Consider the following 18157-nt stretch of genomic DNA (forward strand, 5'->3'; position numbering starts at 1 on the left):
AACTGATGCTGAGTGAAATGAATAGAAAAAATATTATACCCAACAACAATATTATACAATCATCAATTCTGATGGACTTGACTCTTTTCAACAATGAGGTGATTCAGGCAAATTCCAATAGACTTATGATGGAGAGATCCATCTGTATCCATAAAAAGATTTGCCAGGACTGAACGTGGATCACGACATAGTATTTTTACCTTTTTGTTGTTTACTTGCTTTTTATTTTCTCATTTTTTTCCTTCTTGATATGATTTTTCTTGTGCAGCATGATAATTGTGGAAATACGTATAAAAGAACTGCACATTTTTAATATATATTGAATTACTTGCTGTCTAAAGGAAGGGGTGAAAGCAGAGGAAAAAAATTGGAACATAAGGTTTTGCAAAGATGAATGTTAAAAACTATCTATGCATATATTTTGAAAATAAAAAAGAATAATAGCTACTCTTTATATTAAATTCAAGCTGCATTTGTGGTCTTTTGTAGGAACACTGTTGTCAACTGCAAGGCATATATTATATATCAATAAATTTAATTTAAAAATATTTCAGAATATTGCTTTTTTGTGGTCAGTCTTGCATGTGATTATTCAAAACATACTATGCTTGCTATGCTGCAGTAGTTTGATGTACAGGAAGTTCATTCAAAGCCTCATATAATATTTTGGTCCAACAGTTGGGAACTTGTATTTGAAAGTGAAGAACCAACATTACAAAAATAATGACAAGCATATGTTGAAGATATGAACCTAAATGCTGATAAGGTTGGATGAGTTTCACAGGTGTTTGTTGTTTTATCATAATTACACTATATTTAAAATGATATTCAAAATCTAATGGTAATGATTTGGGGGGAGGGATATAAGATAATGTTCTTAAATATTACTCCAACCCAAACTTCCCATGAAGAAGGTAAGCCTGAATAATCAGGTTAAATACAAAGATAAATATTGGGATATGGCACTAATGTTCAAGATGAAATAAATCTAATATGGGGCAGGGTATGATAATACAATACTGGGTTATAAAAAAGGATGTAGTTAGGTTTTTTACTATCCTTCTCCTATCTAGCTGTGTAACTTTGGCCAAATAATGTCATTGCTCTGGATTTCAGTTTTCCTGTCTCAAAATAAAGGATTAGATAAGAAACCTTTTTCTAGATCTAAATTATATGATTTTTAGAAGTACAAAAATTAGAGAAGCAGGTGGAAGAAATTGGATTGTACTGAAAAAGGTAAGGAAGGAAGACCAAGGATACATTCTAAAATATGTTAAGAATAGCATGGACAGGAAGTGACCTAAGTGGAAGTGAAAAGCAATGAAATTCTATAACACTATAAATGTAACAAAACACTGACTGAAGTTTTTAAAATCTTTTGCTGTTAATCATGTAACTAGAATCTTGTTACAATTTGAGAAAAATTTTGAGCCATTAAAAATAATTAAAATATAAAAGTTTATTTAGCTTTCTTTTCTCTCTCAATTATATTCAGCTTCCCAAGCTTGAATAGGGTGAATTTTAAAGGCAAATTTAATAGAATATACAATTTAAAAATTAATTCCTACCAAATTAGAATAAAGAAGTTGCTCTGACAATGAAAGTTTTGAATCACAGAACATTTTAAGATCAGTTTTATTATTTTTATGGCTAATTTATATTCAAAACTAAAATATTTGATGGGTACTAAGTAAAGTAAATCAACTAAAAAGAAATAGTCATCCAGAAAGGGTCATATCATTTGATTCATTCAATTCAGCAAAGATTTCATTAAGTACCAATTATGTGAATATTTTGTACTAAGCAAAAAGGAAATGCTCCCTACTTTTAAAAGGCTTATATTCTATTGGAGTAATGAAATAGGAATGTAAATGAACCTAATACAAAAGAAAAAGAAAAGGAGTAAAAAAACTAATAACTGGAAAGGTTAAAGAAAGTTTCATGAAGAAGTGGCATCTATTTTATCTTTTAGAAAGACAAGAAACAAAAGTGCTTGTCAGGAAGTGTTACAGGAGATATCACAGAAGAGCTAAAAAGAAAGCTATTTATTCTATAGTCTTAAGAAAGGAAGCAGAGGAAGAGGAAAATATCAGTAGTTTTAATTTATTAGGAATATTAGTTAATTTGATCCACATTCTGCTAGGAAAATAAGAGATCTCTCTAAAGATATTTTCACCCAGATTCTGAGGGAGAATTTCTGATAGGATAGAGGTTGGCAAAAATGGAGTCTCAGAAGGACATTGAACCTGTTGATTGCCATTCATATCAAGAAAAGATTTTCCCCTTGAGAATAAGAAACAAACACTGTGTATATCTATTGGAAGTGAAATGGGAACAGACCCATGAATTCCTTGACTGGTTTTACTCCAAGGAACCACATTTGAAGTTTCAGGTGAGCTGGCTTCTGGCCATGCATGACTAAAGGTCTGGTACTGTGTGATTATGAAAAGACTTCTAATTAGCCATGGATTCAGAAAAATTGATGGCTCAGGGATTGCTGAGTCAGTACTAAATGTATATATAAAAGAGGCAGCCCATCTCTTTTCTTTTGCTGCTTCCACTGAGGCAGAAATATTTTAAATTATCTCCCCAAGCTAAGTAAGAGAATGGTGGCTTCCCTGTCTCCTATTGAAAGTGGTTATGAGTATATGAACTACACAATCTGTGTCTGTTCATGATCTTGGGTGAACCTGGGAAAAGTCAGCTGAAAATGGAGAAAAGTCATCTGAAGTGAATTCTATAGCTGATGGATGTAAGAAAGATACCTTAAAATCCAGTAGATACAGACCTAAGAGGAGCTGCTTAGGGATTCCACCAATGATAAAAAGGATGTCCAGTACAATTAAGAATCACCCTTTTGCCATAAGTATGCTCTATGTATGTTCTTGGTACTCAAGTCTTTTTGCCCCACAGACTCCTTATATATTTGGACAAGGGTGACCTCATATTTGAGAGGAATGTTTTGTTGCAAAGGTTCTTACCATACTACCATAGTAAACACCTTTGTTAAAAGCTAATTAAATTAACAAGGAGTGAAAGACTGTGAAAAGCCCTCACCAATTATTCATGAGTAGCAAATTCTAAACCCTTAGGATTATTCTTACAATCCCAAGCAGTAATAATCATCCCATTTCAAGTATTCAGTTAGAGTGGTTCTAGAGCACATACTATAACTTTTGAGAATTTCTATGCTCTAATATTAAAATACTTCTAAGAATTCTTAATTTCTTAAGCACTTAATTTAGTTGTCAACTTTATAATTCTTTTATTATATTTTATTATTAGATTTCAATGCAGGATCCAAAACTGGATGTAGACCTATTTTCTAGGATTTAGTCAGAGCAGATCATTTACATTAAGAATAGTTTTATTGAAACTTGGTGTGCATATTTATATTAATCAAATGTAAAGGAAAAATATACTGATATAAGTTGGACTGCCAAATTATTCATTTACAATGAAATTTACATCAGGCCAGTTAACCAGATTCTGACTTAAGGCAGGTATAAATTTTCATTGGAGTAATGATTTAGACAATCAAATTAAAATCAATAAATTGACCAGTGTATACAGAATTCAAGGAGACAAAGGCAAAGGATGCATGGATATGTTGACAAATTATCCTTCTCCAGTATACTCTACCAGGAGAAAGAATTCTGCTATTTAATATCTGTGACCTTGTACAAAGTACTTAATTTCTTAAATATTTGGATTCCTAAAATGTTAAATGATTGGCATTGGAATAGTTGACCCTCTCAGTTCTCTTCTAGATTTAAGTTCTATGATTTTGTCTACCTCAAGACAATTAGATGCTCAAATTGTCAGGGCTTTCTTTCCTCCTACCAAACTGAGAAAAACAAAATTCTTAACCCTTTAATCCTTCTTTGTCTAGGCTTCATGATATGGTGTTGATGTAATCTCTATTTCTTAGCTGTTAGATTATGTTAATTTCACTCAAAACAAATTTTTCCTCCACCTTTGTTGAATTCACTTTTCTTGGATTCATGGCATCTTCAGGGGACCTAATTTATTTTTCCTTCTTTTGAATTCATTTACTCAAAAGAGGCACATTGGAGAGAAATTTCAAGTCTTAGATTCAGGATGACATGAGTTCAAATTTCACCTCTGATACAAAGTGTTCATCACCTTAGAAAAATCACTTAACCCTTTCAGTGTTCTAGGAAACTAAAACTTTAAATTGCAGAAAATGTGCAAACCTGTAATGACAATGAACTTCCTCAATAGAGAATTCCTTTATCAGTAAAGTCACAGGTCCAGTCTTTATTCTTATAAAAACACTAAATATCTACTATGCACAATACTATAATGGATTCTGTGAAAGATACAAAAATTAATAAGATATATTGCTCTTTTCAATCAACCAACAAGCATTTATTAAGTGACGACTATGTTTGAGGTAGTAAACTGTAAACTTAAATGTTCAAGTAACCAGCATGTGCCAGGAGCTATGCTAAACATAGGAGATAAAAATACCAAAAGGAAAGTCCCTTTCTGTAAGGAATTTATAATCTAATTGGGGAAGACAAAACACAAAAGGAAACTGAAAAGGGGGAGTGGACTGATAGGGAATATGTAACCAATGAGGTCATGGTGAAGAAGTCATAGATATTCCAAAGTAATTCAGCCAAGTGAAAAATAAAATGTCTAAGCTAAGCTCTCTCCTTAATTGGAGGTTTGGAGTTCATTCTTTCAAGAATTTTTCCCAATGTTGCACATAGCAACTAGCATATATATCTCATAATGCTTGTTTTCAGTTGTTCAGAGATATAGTCCACATCTTGCTAATAATTCTGTTAGTACTGAAGATGGGCCTTTGATGTCATAATAACCTAAAGATAAGTAAAAGAGCTTCACAATTACTCAAAATGATCTACATCATTCTTTTTTTTTTTTTTCCCAGCACTAGACTTAGCTCATCTGCACAATCTTCTCTCTTAGATAGACATGATGATGTATAACTTGCATAAAGTATCCATCCAAATACAGGATTCAAAGAACATAAATTCTGGCTGGAAAGATTTGATGGAGGTTAGAGGATTTTAAAAGGCAAATATGTGAACTATATAAAAGTGAGGGAGAAAAGGGACAGGAGCCAAGGCATGAAGATAAAAAATATATACTCTCTACTTAAGGATCTTTTCAAGTGAGTGTCCAGTGTAATCAGAATGTAGTGTATTTGAAAGAATATATAGTTAGATGTGTGGTCAAAAAGACTGGATAACACAGGGTCTCAATCTAAGGTTTCTAAACTTTATTTGGAAATCAATGGTAAACTCCTAAAGGTTTTAAGGGATAAGTTGGCAACTAAGTGCTCAGGAAGAGGCTCAAGGTACAGACTTATCAGGAAGCTATTAGAATGTGACCATCAACTTAAATGAAGACAGTGAATGAAAGGAATGGAAAAAAAATTAAGATATCCCAGGTATGACCTTAACATAGTGCCTAGAATATAGAATTTGTTTAATAAATGTTTGAGTTACTGAATAAATGTCATTGTAAGTAAGACATTGGAACTGGTTGTGTGTGAACTGTATATACCATTAATCTAGGTCACTTAATAAAAGAGTAAGACTGAAATTTGATTATTCATTCTCCTAATACTGAGTGATCTGACTGATATGTGCTGATTTGTCCTTTAATATTCTTTTAGCAACTCTTAGGAAAAACTTAGGAAGATTCTCCCTCTCTATTCCCTTCCTTCCCAAATGCAAAGGGAATCTTTGTTATTCAGCTGGGCCAAAGAAAAATTGCTATGGAGAAGGTTAAAATTTTTCTTTTGTGGGGTGTCTCCCCCAAGGTCTTCCCAAAGCTGTATTTTCAACATCTTTTCAGTTTATTTTATTTTTTAATCCCATCAATCAATCAAAGAGCAAAAATTTATTAAAAAGTCCACCTATTCTGTGTTAGCTACTGGGGAATACAAAGATAAAAACCAGATATTCTCTGCTCTGAAGGCGATTTTACCAAGAGGTTAAAAAATGCTCTAAGATTAGTAAATATAATAGTATCCAGTTGGTCCCCAGAGGATAGTTACTTTTCTTCTTGGGGGTAAATAGAACTGAGGGAAATGGGGAGAGTGTTTCTAAAAGCTTTAGTTCTGGAACTCTCACTGGTATGCTTATCACCAAAGTGGATATTAACCAGATAGCAAATTTTTTTTTCCCTGAGGCAATTGGGGTTAAGTGACTTGCCTAGGGTCCCACAGATAGGAAGTGTTTAATGTCTTGAGGTCAAATTTGAACTCAGCTCCTACTGAGCTTTAGGGATGATGTTCTAACCACTTCACACCTAGCTGCCCTTAGCCAATTATTTTTGTTAAAAATCTAAGGTATCGTGGTATAACCATTACCAACTCCCTTATTTCCTTCCCTCAGACAAATAAAAGTACATAGTCCAGGTTCCACAAGTACACAGAACCCAGGTGACTGGGTTATGCTTAAAGCAAAAAGTTAACAGTTCCTGGGAATCCTTTTTCTTAAAGTCCTTCTCTTCTCCCCCCCTTCCCCCCCTCCTTCCTCTCTGCTTTGAGAGGGACTCCAGTTTTCTTTAGGTGTGGTTTAGCCTATTGCTAAACTCCTTGTAAAGTACTGAATCTGTTGCCTCTTTGGGTCTAGTTTGTCCTCAGTTACTATGCAGAAACTACTATGCTGGAACACTGCTGTGACACGGATAAAAAGTCCAAATCTTCTGAAGGACAAAGGGATAGGAAATAGGCTGAGACTGTCTTGATCATTTTCTACACTTCCCACAGTGATTCCAGCTTGATTGGAATTCTCTATTTTAAGCTTCCAGGTACTGATAAAGATGGTTTCTAATCTCAAATAATGGACATTTATCTAATTACCCAAACTAATGGATATTTTATAAAACTATCACAGGGTGTTACTAGAGCATACATTTGCTTAAAGCATTTGATATTGTCATCTAATAAAGGCACCAGGGTTAGAATATTTTGATTAGCTCAATTGAAACTTCCTGCCCTTCTCCTCCCCCTCCCCATCTTAACACTAAGCTCACTTTCTCCTGGACTCCCTATATACCTGTAGGAGAATATGTCTCTTTTGACAGATGATTATTAAATATTATTATTGAGAAAATCCAGCATTTTTTCCTTTCCTCATTTGGATTTGGTAAAAATTTAGTGCTTTGAAGGGAAGGAGGATAATAAGATTAAAGTTTGGAATTGTTACCCCACCCAACTAAAAGAATTTTACAAAAAAAATTTAATCTAAGGTGAATTTCAGACCATTGTTTCACTTAGCAAGGTCTAAGAAGTAGTAGAGTCTTTGCCTGGATTGCTCAAGACTGGGGGTGGTCTGGGAGAGAGTGAGCAAAGTCACATCTCTCAGCTTCTCTCTAGAATGGGTCCACCTCTCATTATAATATTTATTCTTTTCATTGTTAATCAGAGTTGATTGCCACCCCCTTGAATTTATAGTCTATCAACAGGATGTAAGCATTGAAAGCCACTGAATTCTTTTACTAATTATCTGCATGATTAATAAAATTATACAGAAACTACATTTCTCCAAACTTTTTTATGTCATAATACCCTAAACAAAAATAAAATCTGGCTGATTAGCTAATAACAATTGACTGAAGGAAGCATATCAGTAGAAACTTTGTGCTTCCTTCTGTAGTCAGTTGTTATTAAATAACCAGCTAGAAAAGATATTCTCACTCTGGCCTCTCAGTTACCCATAGAATACTTAAGGGAGGGATAGTAGTAACCCTCTGGGAACCCATCTTTCCAATGTGGATGTTGTTTGGAAAAATACCTCCAGGATCTGTGCTACATAAATAAAATGAATACACATTGATTTGAAGTGGGGTTAATAACCATTCAATCAATCAAAAAACAAAAAAACAAAAAAAAAAAAAAACCTCTTAAAGAAGTTGGCAGTCCTTGAAGCTGAGTCTTAAAGGAAGTTAGAAGTTCCAAGAGGTGAGAAGGAAAAGGATTTTAGGTTCCATCTGGTTTTAATGCATGGAGGCAGCACATGGAGTATCAAATACAGGGAAGAGCAAATAAACTAACTGAGTTGAGAGGGAGTGTGAGAGGAAGTAATGTACAAGCAAGATGGAAAGACTGAACAGAACAGATTATGAAGGTCTTTTTAAATGCCAAACAAAGGAGTTTGTAGTTTATCCTAAAGGCAATGAAGTGCTTCTAAGGATTCTTAAGCAGGAAGAACACGGCCTAGCTAGTGTTAGGAATACTAATTTGACCACTGTGGATAGAGAGTCCAATTTGAAAATTATTACAATAATAGTCCAGGTGAGAAACGCTGTAGACTTGGACCAAGATAGTCATGGGTATACGGAGAAAAATAGGATGGAATGCAAGAAACGTCGGGGAAAGGGATTCAATAGGATCTGGCAGCTGTGGGTGTTGGATTGAAATTAAGAGGGTGACTCCAACTTGACAAGAATGGTAGTGCGCTCAACAGAAATAGGAAGTTAGAACATGAAGAAACAGATGTTACAGCGAATAAAGAGCCAGAGCTTCAGAATGACCAAGATTCAAACTCTGCTTCTGATACCCTTGTCTGGTGATTCTGTAAGTTACTTAAAACCTCGGTTTCCTAGACAACTACGAGTAAACTGTTTAACTGGTATTAACTAAACTCATCAGTTGGTATTCTGTGCACCAACTATATCGTAGTTCTCGACTAGTGGAAATTCTACAAGCAAGATCTTAAGAATGGATTTCTCGCATTTTAAAACGTTTTCTAAAAAATAGCGGACTGGGTGCTTCTGTTAGTAGTCCCATTTTTCTGAGGGGAGCAGAAAAGGTGCATGCATACTAAAAATGATCACAGAGAGGTATCCTCTCAAAACAGGCAGGTGGTCGCTACTAAGCCTCAGGCTCCTTGTTGATAAATGGGGTTGGAGGTTTACACCTGCTAAGTTCCTCCCACTAAGTCTGGGGTGCGGGCTTCCTGGTCCGCGAGAAAGGACGATTTGAGAGAGCTTTAGAGTCAGGGGAAAGGGATTCAAACGGTGTCTTTCGGCTCGTGTCTTAACCTCTCCCGGCCTCAGTTTCCTCAGCTGCGAAGTGAAGGGGGTAAGGGGTGGATGGTGCCCTCTAAGGCCCCTTCCGCTCTCAGGCCAGAAATCTCCCAGGGCCGCGCCCCGCCTCCTGCAGCCCGGCCGAGGCGGCCATGGTCACGGCCATGGCGGCGTGGCGGTTCCGGGCGGTGGCAGGGGGCTCCTCGCTAGGGAATCGGCTCCCACCCGGCTTCACGCTGTGCTCTGCCTCCGGGCCAGAAGGCGGTGGCGGTGGCGGTAGCGATGGCGGCGGTTCGGCAGCGCGGCCCCCGGAAGATCCAGAAAGCACCGGGCCCGAGCCGTCCGAGAGCCCCGAGCTCACGACGGAGGAGCTACGGATCGCCCGGCTGCACGCGGCCGCCTGCGCGGTGAGCTCCCTCCCTCCGCTTCTTTTGTCGGAGGCCGCGAGCCTGCGCCACCCCCGCACCCGCTTCCCCCCGGCGTCAGGCCGCGGCCCAGCCGGAGCCTGGGTATGGGCGCACAGAAGCGAGGAGGCTCCCTTCCGGGGCCCGGGCTACAGCGCAGCGCCTGGTCGTCCTGCTCCCCGCTCTAGCTTTGCTCTCCCAGTCCCTTCCCCAGGCCTGTCCCAGCGGGGCAGCTCGCTGGCCCAGGAAATGTACGCTCTGCCAACCACCCCCGCAGGACCGGGGCAGGGAGGAGACGCCGGCTCGCCTAGGTGCACCTGGGAAGGTGCAAGTAAGAGAATGTGGGGAAAGCCGCTCTCTGCAAGCTGATCTATATAAGCCAAATGCACCACACTCAATTCTCTCTCTTTCTCTCTCCGAGTGAGCCCACGTGGCTGTGGACCCAGAAAGCAAAGTAGGAGAAAAAGTTGCGTGTTTATTTCACGTGTAAAAACAAAACCCTTTATGTTTTAGTGAGCAAGTGATGACTTTGGTGCAGCAAGAATACAAAACATTCACACTTAATTCAGAATGTATTCAAAGTTAGTGCTTCTCTATTGTAGAAACAATTCCTTCCCTTTCCTCTTCTACTTACCCTCTCCGTTCAACATAAATAAGAGTGTTTGGAAGGGAAAGTAAAATCAGTTTCCAAGAGACACTTAAACTCCATTTTCATGTACTGTGCCTTTTGATAATTGTTTAAACCTGATGTCCAAGACAATCCTCTGAGAATTGCTGTAGTCAAAACTCTGGCATAACCTACACGTGAATAAAGGTTCTCCCTCTACCTTTCCTTTCCTTTAGATGATAATGGACTGAGAGTCCTATCAGAGGAATCGAAATCGAGTGAGGATTTATTAATATTATTTATCAAAAGGGGACAAAAGGAAAGGTAGGTTGAGGAAGAGCTATACTACTTCAAAATCATATTTCTTTTGTAAAGGAATTAGTGTGTACTAAACATGCAGACTTCCTCAGGGCTTCTTTTTTTAGGATAAAATTTCTTGCTTTAAAATGTTCTAGTTACAAATTGCCTGGGATTGTCAACAAATTATTGGCTATTTTGTTTCATTTTTAAGGGTTGGAAATAACTTCTATTGTTTCCCACTTTATCTAGCAAAAAGTGAAGACAAGTTCTTTTTTTTTTTTTTTTTCTTTATTAATAGCCACAGAAATCTAAAGTGTGATGGTACCTATCTCTCAGCTCCAAATATTTTCTTTGGCTGTTTCCCATGTTTAAAATGCTATGCTTTCTTATTTCTACCTACTAGATTCCTTGGCTTCTTTTGAGTCTCATCTAAAATCCTATCTTCAGTAAGAAGTCTTTCCCAACCCCTCTTATTTCTGGTGCTTTTCCTCTTTTTATTATTTTGTATTTTACTGTGTATAGTTTGTTTTTATGTATGCTGTCTCCCCTCTTGGAATGTGAGTTCCTTGAGGGCAGAAATTATCTTTTGCCTCTTTTTGTTTCCTAGATGCTTAGCCCTGTACCTCAGGCACTTAGGTGCTTAATAAATGTTTATTGACTGCCTCCACCTAATGACGGAAAGTAACATTACTTTTTACAAGAGAAAGTCACAGTTCTCAGTGTCCTGGCCCAAAAGATTGTCAGAGAGTCCATAAGTAAAGCCAGTAGTGTCAGAATTGTGATTTTTCTTCTTAACAACAAACCAAGACTCCCTTAAAAACCTTGCTTCAAAGCTACAGGCTAGAGAGCTTGCTCTCTCTTACTTTCCCTCTTTTGCTTTGATGATGTGAATCTTGCTCTTCATCCAAACTGTCAGCACCTCGACTGCAGATTCATTCACCCACCACCATTATGAAATTCATTTACTGAAAACAAATTAAATTCTTATGGACAAAGGTTCTCAACCAGAGTGGAAGGCACAGATCAAGAGTAATCTGTTAGGTTGCTGGGTGACCTTAGAAGGCTCCCAGAGGCTATTGAAAAGGGATGGCAGTAGAGAGGATGGGGGGAGGGAGTTGCTGCTGATTCCTAAACTTAAATCTAGTTTACAAAAAAAGAAGAGATGATAAAGTGATCAGCATTCATGCCCTCTGTTTCCGAGAAGTCTTTCCTTGTGAGTATCAAGGATTTTGGAGGCATCATGAACCTATTTTTCAGAATGGCTTTTTTAAAATCCTCATTCTATCTACCTCTAAGACAAAGGAACTACAATGCAGTTAACACTACCTCTCTTTTATCTTTTCATCTAATGGAGGAGAGAATACATGAGGGTTAAATCAGCATAAAATATTTAACATCAAAGATGATTATTTTTTAAAAATAATTTGAATGTTTCTGTTTCACATAAATAATTTGAATGTACCCCCCCATACACATATCAAAGCTATTTGAATGGCCTCTAAATGATTATGAAGGACATTTCTTCTCAAGAATGAGTGGTAAAAATTACTGCATGTCCAGAGGACTATATTAAACCATCCAGAAAAGGTATTCCTATGAAAATGTGAAACCAGCATTATATTGAGGTATATATAGTCCACTTAGAGAGGCAGTGAGATTTACTCTTACACTAAATACTCATTTTACTAATTTTGCAAATTATATTGTATTTCTTTAGCATTGACTGTTAGGATAAGAGTAACTTTTGATCAAATAGCAGTTGAAAGTAGTAAGTATTAATATTTTATGAACTTTTTTTTCAAAATAAGTCATTTAAAAAAAGAAAATGTAAAAACTATAATGATATATAGCATATAAAGTTTAATGAAGATTGTTAATTTACAGCATATGTTATGCTTCCTGTAGATCAGTTGTTTCTTCTCATTGATATCTTTTCTGGAAATTTAAGTCCCTATATAAAAATCTAAGTTGAACTTCACATTCAAGGAAGCTCTCCTGAATTTTGAGAGGATTATCCATTTTCTGAAGTATAAATTGTAAGGAGAGAAGTGTAAGTTGTCTCGGGGAAACCAGATGAAGAATACTTAAGTCATCATTGGGTGCAGCTGAGTTTTTGGTTTCTTATATTTAATTTCATTTGTTTTCCCTAAATTGTGTACTTTCTCCTTCCACAATGTAAATAATGCAAAGTGACTCAAAAGCAGTTGTTAGTCATTAATGGGCTGAGTTCCAGGGAACATTTACAGAAAAAATTATAGTCTCTTATGAATAGAAAGTGAAGTGTGAATATGAAGATTATAGAGATTTTTAACATTTTAATTATCTTATTATTTTTAAGGCTGGTCAACTAAATTATGTGGATCCAGCCACTGGCTATTTAGTACTCACCAAAGTTGCCCATTTGCAGAGAGGGAATTGCTGTGGTTCTGCCTGCAGACACGTGAGTAAACTCTCCCATTATTGCTGCTGCTTGCCTTGCTTCTGTAAATTCATAAATAAGTATTATTTGAAAAACAAATCAAATAAAAAAGCTAAATGAAACTACTGTACACTTTTCACAAGCTACTTTAGCCAGACAGTGAAGTCCTTAAGGACCAATGAAGGACCTTTAAAGTTAACAGGATTTTGCCTGATTTCACCTGAACATCAGTTCCCTGAAATGCTGTGATTTGAAATTCACAGGAGTTCATCATTACAGAGAAACTTTTTATTGTTTTTCAAGTTAAGTTGCATTTACTAAGCAACCCAAAGGGTAAATTGTTAAGAGCCAGTACATTGCAGGCTATGCTGTCTGAATTGAAATGGTTGAAAATTGGCCAACCTTGTTTCTTGGCCTTGCTTTGAGTAATTTCCTTTCTCTACTTTCTTTTTCTTTCTTTTTCTATTTCTTTTTTCCTTCTTTTTTTTTCCTATTTCTTTTTAACTTCCTTTTCTCTTTCCTTTCCTTTTCTTTTTTCCTTTCCTTTCCTTTCCTTTTCTCTTTACCTTTCTCTAGAATGGTTAGAAAATAGCAAAGAGACTGGATTATTGAAAAAAAAAAAAGACTATTTCTTCCTTGCTATCTATCTATGTGTGTATATATATATATAGATATAGATATAGATAGATAGATATAGATATAGATAGGTATATATATATATACACATACATATATGTATATACATACACACACACATATATGTAAACAGTGTGTATAGCAACACATGATATTTATTGATCAGGAAATTTAATTTGTTTTTCTTTCAAACCAACAATTTTGTGATATTGCCATGGAAAAAAGAAGCTATTTGGTGTGACTTTTCAAGTTGTTATGCATATATATATATATATATATATATATATATATATATATATATATATATATATATATATATATATATATATATATATATATATATATAAACAAATAGCATTTCTCAATTTGGAGGATGGGTTTTTACTCCAATCTATTTATACTCCAGATTAAGACATATTATGATTCTGAGTTAAATACAAATTACTGTATGTTTTCAGTGGATTAAGAAAAAAGATTCATTTAGGATAATGCATAAAAGCAAATCATCAGGAAGAAAATGCATATATGATTTAGAGATATAAGGAGATATTTTCATTGATGATCCATCTTAACAACTGAAAAAGGAGCACAAAACATTTGTGATAATTTTAGCCAGTATTCAAAAGCAAAAATTTAACTTGACCATTTTCTTGTCTCTGTCAATAGCTGTTTCAAGATAGAGTACATAAGATGGATAGGAATAAGGGGCCAAATAAACTGAAGTGATTGGAGGTTTTTTAAGGAGAAGGCTTGGACTGTAAAACCCCTAAAATTCGAAGGAGCATTTAGGAAGTGGTTTCTTGGACACTAATTAGTACCATTTGCTTGAGGCTGCCATTATTTTTTCTTTTAGTCTGGAGGGCACGATAGATCAAATGAGCTGTATAACATCATTAACAATCTCCTTTTTCATCATAAGCAGCCTTGTAGTTTTCCATGCTGATTGTTTTTTTAATGCAATAACGATTTATTTTATTTATTCTTCAGTGTCCATATGGCCAAATCAACGTTAAAGATCTGTCGAAGAGGAAGCGATTCAACTCATTGTTTTATATTTAAGAATAATTTCAGTTTGTGTTTTCCTTGTAATAGCCTGAAAAATAAAATCCAATAAAAGCCTAATCCAGAATTGTTATTTGTGGAAGCATTAATTTCCTTTTTATTGATGGTCTCTTAAAAAATAAAAGTAATTAAGATTAAAACTAGCTGTTGTTTTTGTATGCTTGAGTGTTACAGAAGTAACACATCAATAGTTATTTTCCTCCTTTTAGCTTCATTACCAGACACATATGTTAAAGCAAGAAAATTACTGCTCCATTAAATAAATAGTGGCAATAAGGTCATATTGATAGTTCTTGATTCTGTATATTACCTCAAAATTTCCTACTATTCTTTAATATATATATAATCCATCTGAGAAGGGTTGTTAGCTGTTGGTTAATGAAGTTTCAATCAATGCTTCACTTAATTTTTGTCTACAGGTATAAAAAGATTGCCATAACCTTATTTTGTGTGGCATATGAGTGCCTAGGAAGTGCACTTTTTGCTATAGAGTGACTCATCTTCCATCTGTTCTCTCAACAAAAACTTTAAATCATTACCGCCTGAAGGTCAAGAATATAAAGATGAGGGAAGGATTTTTGACCATTCTTCCTTCTCTTTTCTGTAGAATTTTTATTTTCCCCATCCATTCTAGAAGATCTTCAGTCCCCAAGGTTTGTCTATGGAGAAAACTACCACTAATTCACAAGGAGTTTGAAGTGTGATGAAAAAGTGAACAGAGTTTCACATAAGCAATTCCCCCCTATACCTTTGTGCATTGATCAGGCCCAGGAGACCCAGGGGATCTTTAGTTATAGCTGGAAGTCCTAATGTAAAGCAAGGAATTTGCCAACTTCATCTTGCCCACAAAACCTAAGGTGTTTGAAAGTAGCTTCAGTGGCCCTTCCTTAAAGGCATACCTAGCCTTCAAATTTAGAGCAGTGTGCGGTTGGCATATATTCATTTGGCCCTTTCAATAAGATCCTCTCTGAGTGGTGATGGGGAATCTACCCCTCAGGTCAGGAGTGAGAGTCGAACAAAGATTGAGTTTTGCCTCATGAGTACCCGGGGCTTCTGAAGGGAACAACCTATCCTTAAGAGTGGTTTATCATTTCCAGAATAGCTAGTATGTTAGTTTATTATTATTAGTTTACTTTCTAATGCCAAGAATAAGTTTCTTCCGGGTTTCCCATCAGTTTTGAAAAAACCCGAAGTATAATTCCTGCTTATTCTTCTGAGGACCAAGGCCTGTTTGTTATTGAGTTTACTATCTGCTGGGAGGGGAGAGGGATTTCAGAAAGGTGAATAAATGTATCAGCCTCGAGCACTTGAGGGATCTGTTCTTCGGGAAAGGGAGCTACGAGGAAGAGATTCTTTGCGGAGGGGGTGGGGGTGGGGTGGGGAGGGAGAGCAAAAAGGAAACCAAGGTTTTGTGAAAGCAACTTTCTCAGTGGAATCCTCCCAGGCTCAGATACCTACGTGGGTCGGTGTGGCTGTGGGTGTGGGCGTAGGAAAGGAGAAGATACCTTAATCTCTCGTCAACTTCTCGTCGTCACTCTAGCAGCTCGCCTTTGAGATGCTTCCCTAGAGAGGGCTCTGCTCTTGTGGACCGCTGTCATTGTAACCTTCGGGAATCCGCTTCTGAAGAGTTTTGTGATGATATCTTCCCCGTTTTCGCCCCTACCCCCCACCCCCGCACACATTTACCAGGACCTTGGGAGGCTGAGGACTGCTATGTTCATTCTCCAGCTCTAGTTCTAGTAATGAGACAGTAGTCAGTAACACATCTGGTAAGGCAGTAGTGAGACCGCTCCCACATGAAACAGAATAGGGCCACATAAATGGGACTCACTTCAAGTGCTTGGAGCTATATTGTATTCACACGTTGTAAAGTAAAAATGAGGGCATATTACTGTGTGTTTGTACGGACACGTGTGGACACTTAGAAATACACACAGTCTAGCAAAACTTTGTATTAAGCTGCTACTGCTATTTAAAGGTTTCTGAGCATTCCTTTTGCCCCGTTGTGCAGGAAATCAAATGATCGTTTCTAAAATTCAATGACCCCACAAAAGCTTGTTATTCTTATTGTCAGCCAGGAAAATCCTGCACCTTCAATTCACTTATTAGCTGGAGAATTTCCAGAATGAGGTCTAGTGGCGTTATCTGGGCAGCAATCATGTACTGTAACAATGAAATAGAACATGCTATTATTGAGACACGGCGCAGCAGGTGGCTTATTATGCTCTTGCATATTCCCCTTTCTCTTCCAACCATTTAGATGCTGGTAATTGAGGGGAGCAGAGGCGGAACTAATTTTATTTTCAGAGATTAAAATGTTGGCTTCCCAAGCCGTGTTTGGGGTTTGTTCCTGATGGGATAACTGATGATGACCATGGGAAGCGTGTGAGCTGCCCCTGTGACAATATTAGACAGCTTCCTCTAACCTGTATTCTGCTCTTCAAAGAGTCTTTCCCTGTGTTTGCCTCTACAACTATCCCCTGGCAGCACAAAATTGGCACAGACATAAACACCCGCCAGAAGAGACCACAGGACAGAGCCATGGTGCCAGGCAAGTGAAATATGGCTTGTTGGCATTACAGCGAATTCACTGGGAATCAAATGGATTTCTTATGTTGGCACAAAATCAACCTCAGTTTTTCTCTTCTTTCCATTTGTGTAATATTCCCTTTCTATCCTCAGAATTAACTTTAGACCCTGTGCTCTATTTAGAAATTGTCCTTGGCAGGCAAACTTAAACTCCTGGGAAAGAGTTTTTAAGTAGTAGGGATAAAAACTCTTTAAAATCTTCACAATCTGTCCTGGTTCTGGGATAATTAAGTGAAACCCATTGGCACCATCTTTGAGTCCAATCATAGCATAGAGGTAAAGACTGATTGAATATTATTAATGGACTATACACAAGAGGAGGATTACTAATTTGCTCTATGCGGTTCCATATTGGCCACATTGAGTAGTATGTCAGTGTTTTCCTAGAAACTGGCTGGCCGAGGTTTCTAGTGCTTACTTTAGAACTGGAGACCCTCACCATTTATGGCTCTGTTCTCTCCCAGTGCACCCAGGCTTAAATACGCTAGGTGGAGATGAACAAAGGTAAAGAGGCTTCTCCTAAATATAATACCCTTTGAGTTCTAATGTCATTCACCTTGCTATCTTCATTCAAGATGTTTGAATCGGCCAAATGTAAGAACCTTGGGCACTTCGAAGATTTCCCTCTCCTTAACTCCTGATTGGGATCCAAATGGGATGGGGAGGATAACAGATCAAAGAACTTTATGTAAGGAGAGAAGAGAAAGAAAAAGGGATGGAGAGGAAGAAAGGTAAGCCAATGGGATTTTCTGTTAAATCTAGCTGCTTGGCTAGAAACAGGCGGTTCAATTCACCCTGACCCAAGGTTGAGTGACAGCTCCAGTTCTAAATGCTGGAAGTAAAGGAGAGAATCAAGAATCAGCTGGCTTTCTGATTCTCCTCCCCAAAAGATGTTGCTGAACCTTTCCCAGAGATAATGTCCTGTCTTTGGTTGATTTTTTTAGCCTTGGTTGATTTCAGAAGGTCCGTTCCTGTAGGAGGTACCAAAGAAAATTTAATCTGAAAGGCCCCTCTGGATGGAAACTGTCTATTTCAGCCAACGTTCTGAAGCTCATTAACACAGTTTGTCATTTGGAATAAAAGAGGTTGGTTAGATATGCTAAAGAG

General features: G+C 37.0%; 1 protein-coding gene across 1 annotated transcript; it reads left to right on the forward strand.

The window, feature by feature from the left end:
* The first annotated feature begins 8957 nt into the window (after positions 1-8957).
* On the forward strand, positions 8958-14520 carry C4H1orf53 (chromosome 4 C1orf53 homolog). The gene is made up of 3 exons (XM_074308680.1): positions 8958-9440; positions 12683-12784; positions 14387-14520. Exons 1-3 carry the CDS (start codon positions 9186-9188, stop codon positions 14456-14458), a joined length of 429 nt encoding a protein of 142 aa, XP_074164781.1. The 5' UTR covers positions 8958-9185; the 3' UTR covers positions 14459-14520.
* Positions 14521-18157: the final 3637 nt, after the last annotated feature.

The sequence above is a fragment of the Sminthopsis crassicaudata genome, chromosome 4, assembly GCF_048593235.1.
Source record: "Sminthopsis crassicaudata isolate SCR6 chromosome 4, ASM4859323v1, whole genome shotgun sequence".
Lineage (NCBI taxonomy): Eukaryota > Metazoa > Chordata > Mammalia > Dasyuromorphia > Dasyuridae > Sminthopsis > Sminthopsis crassicaudata.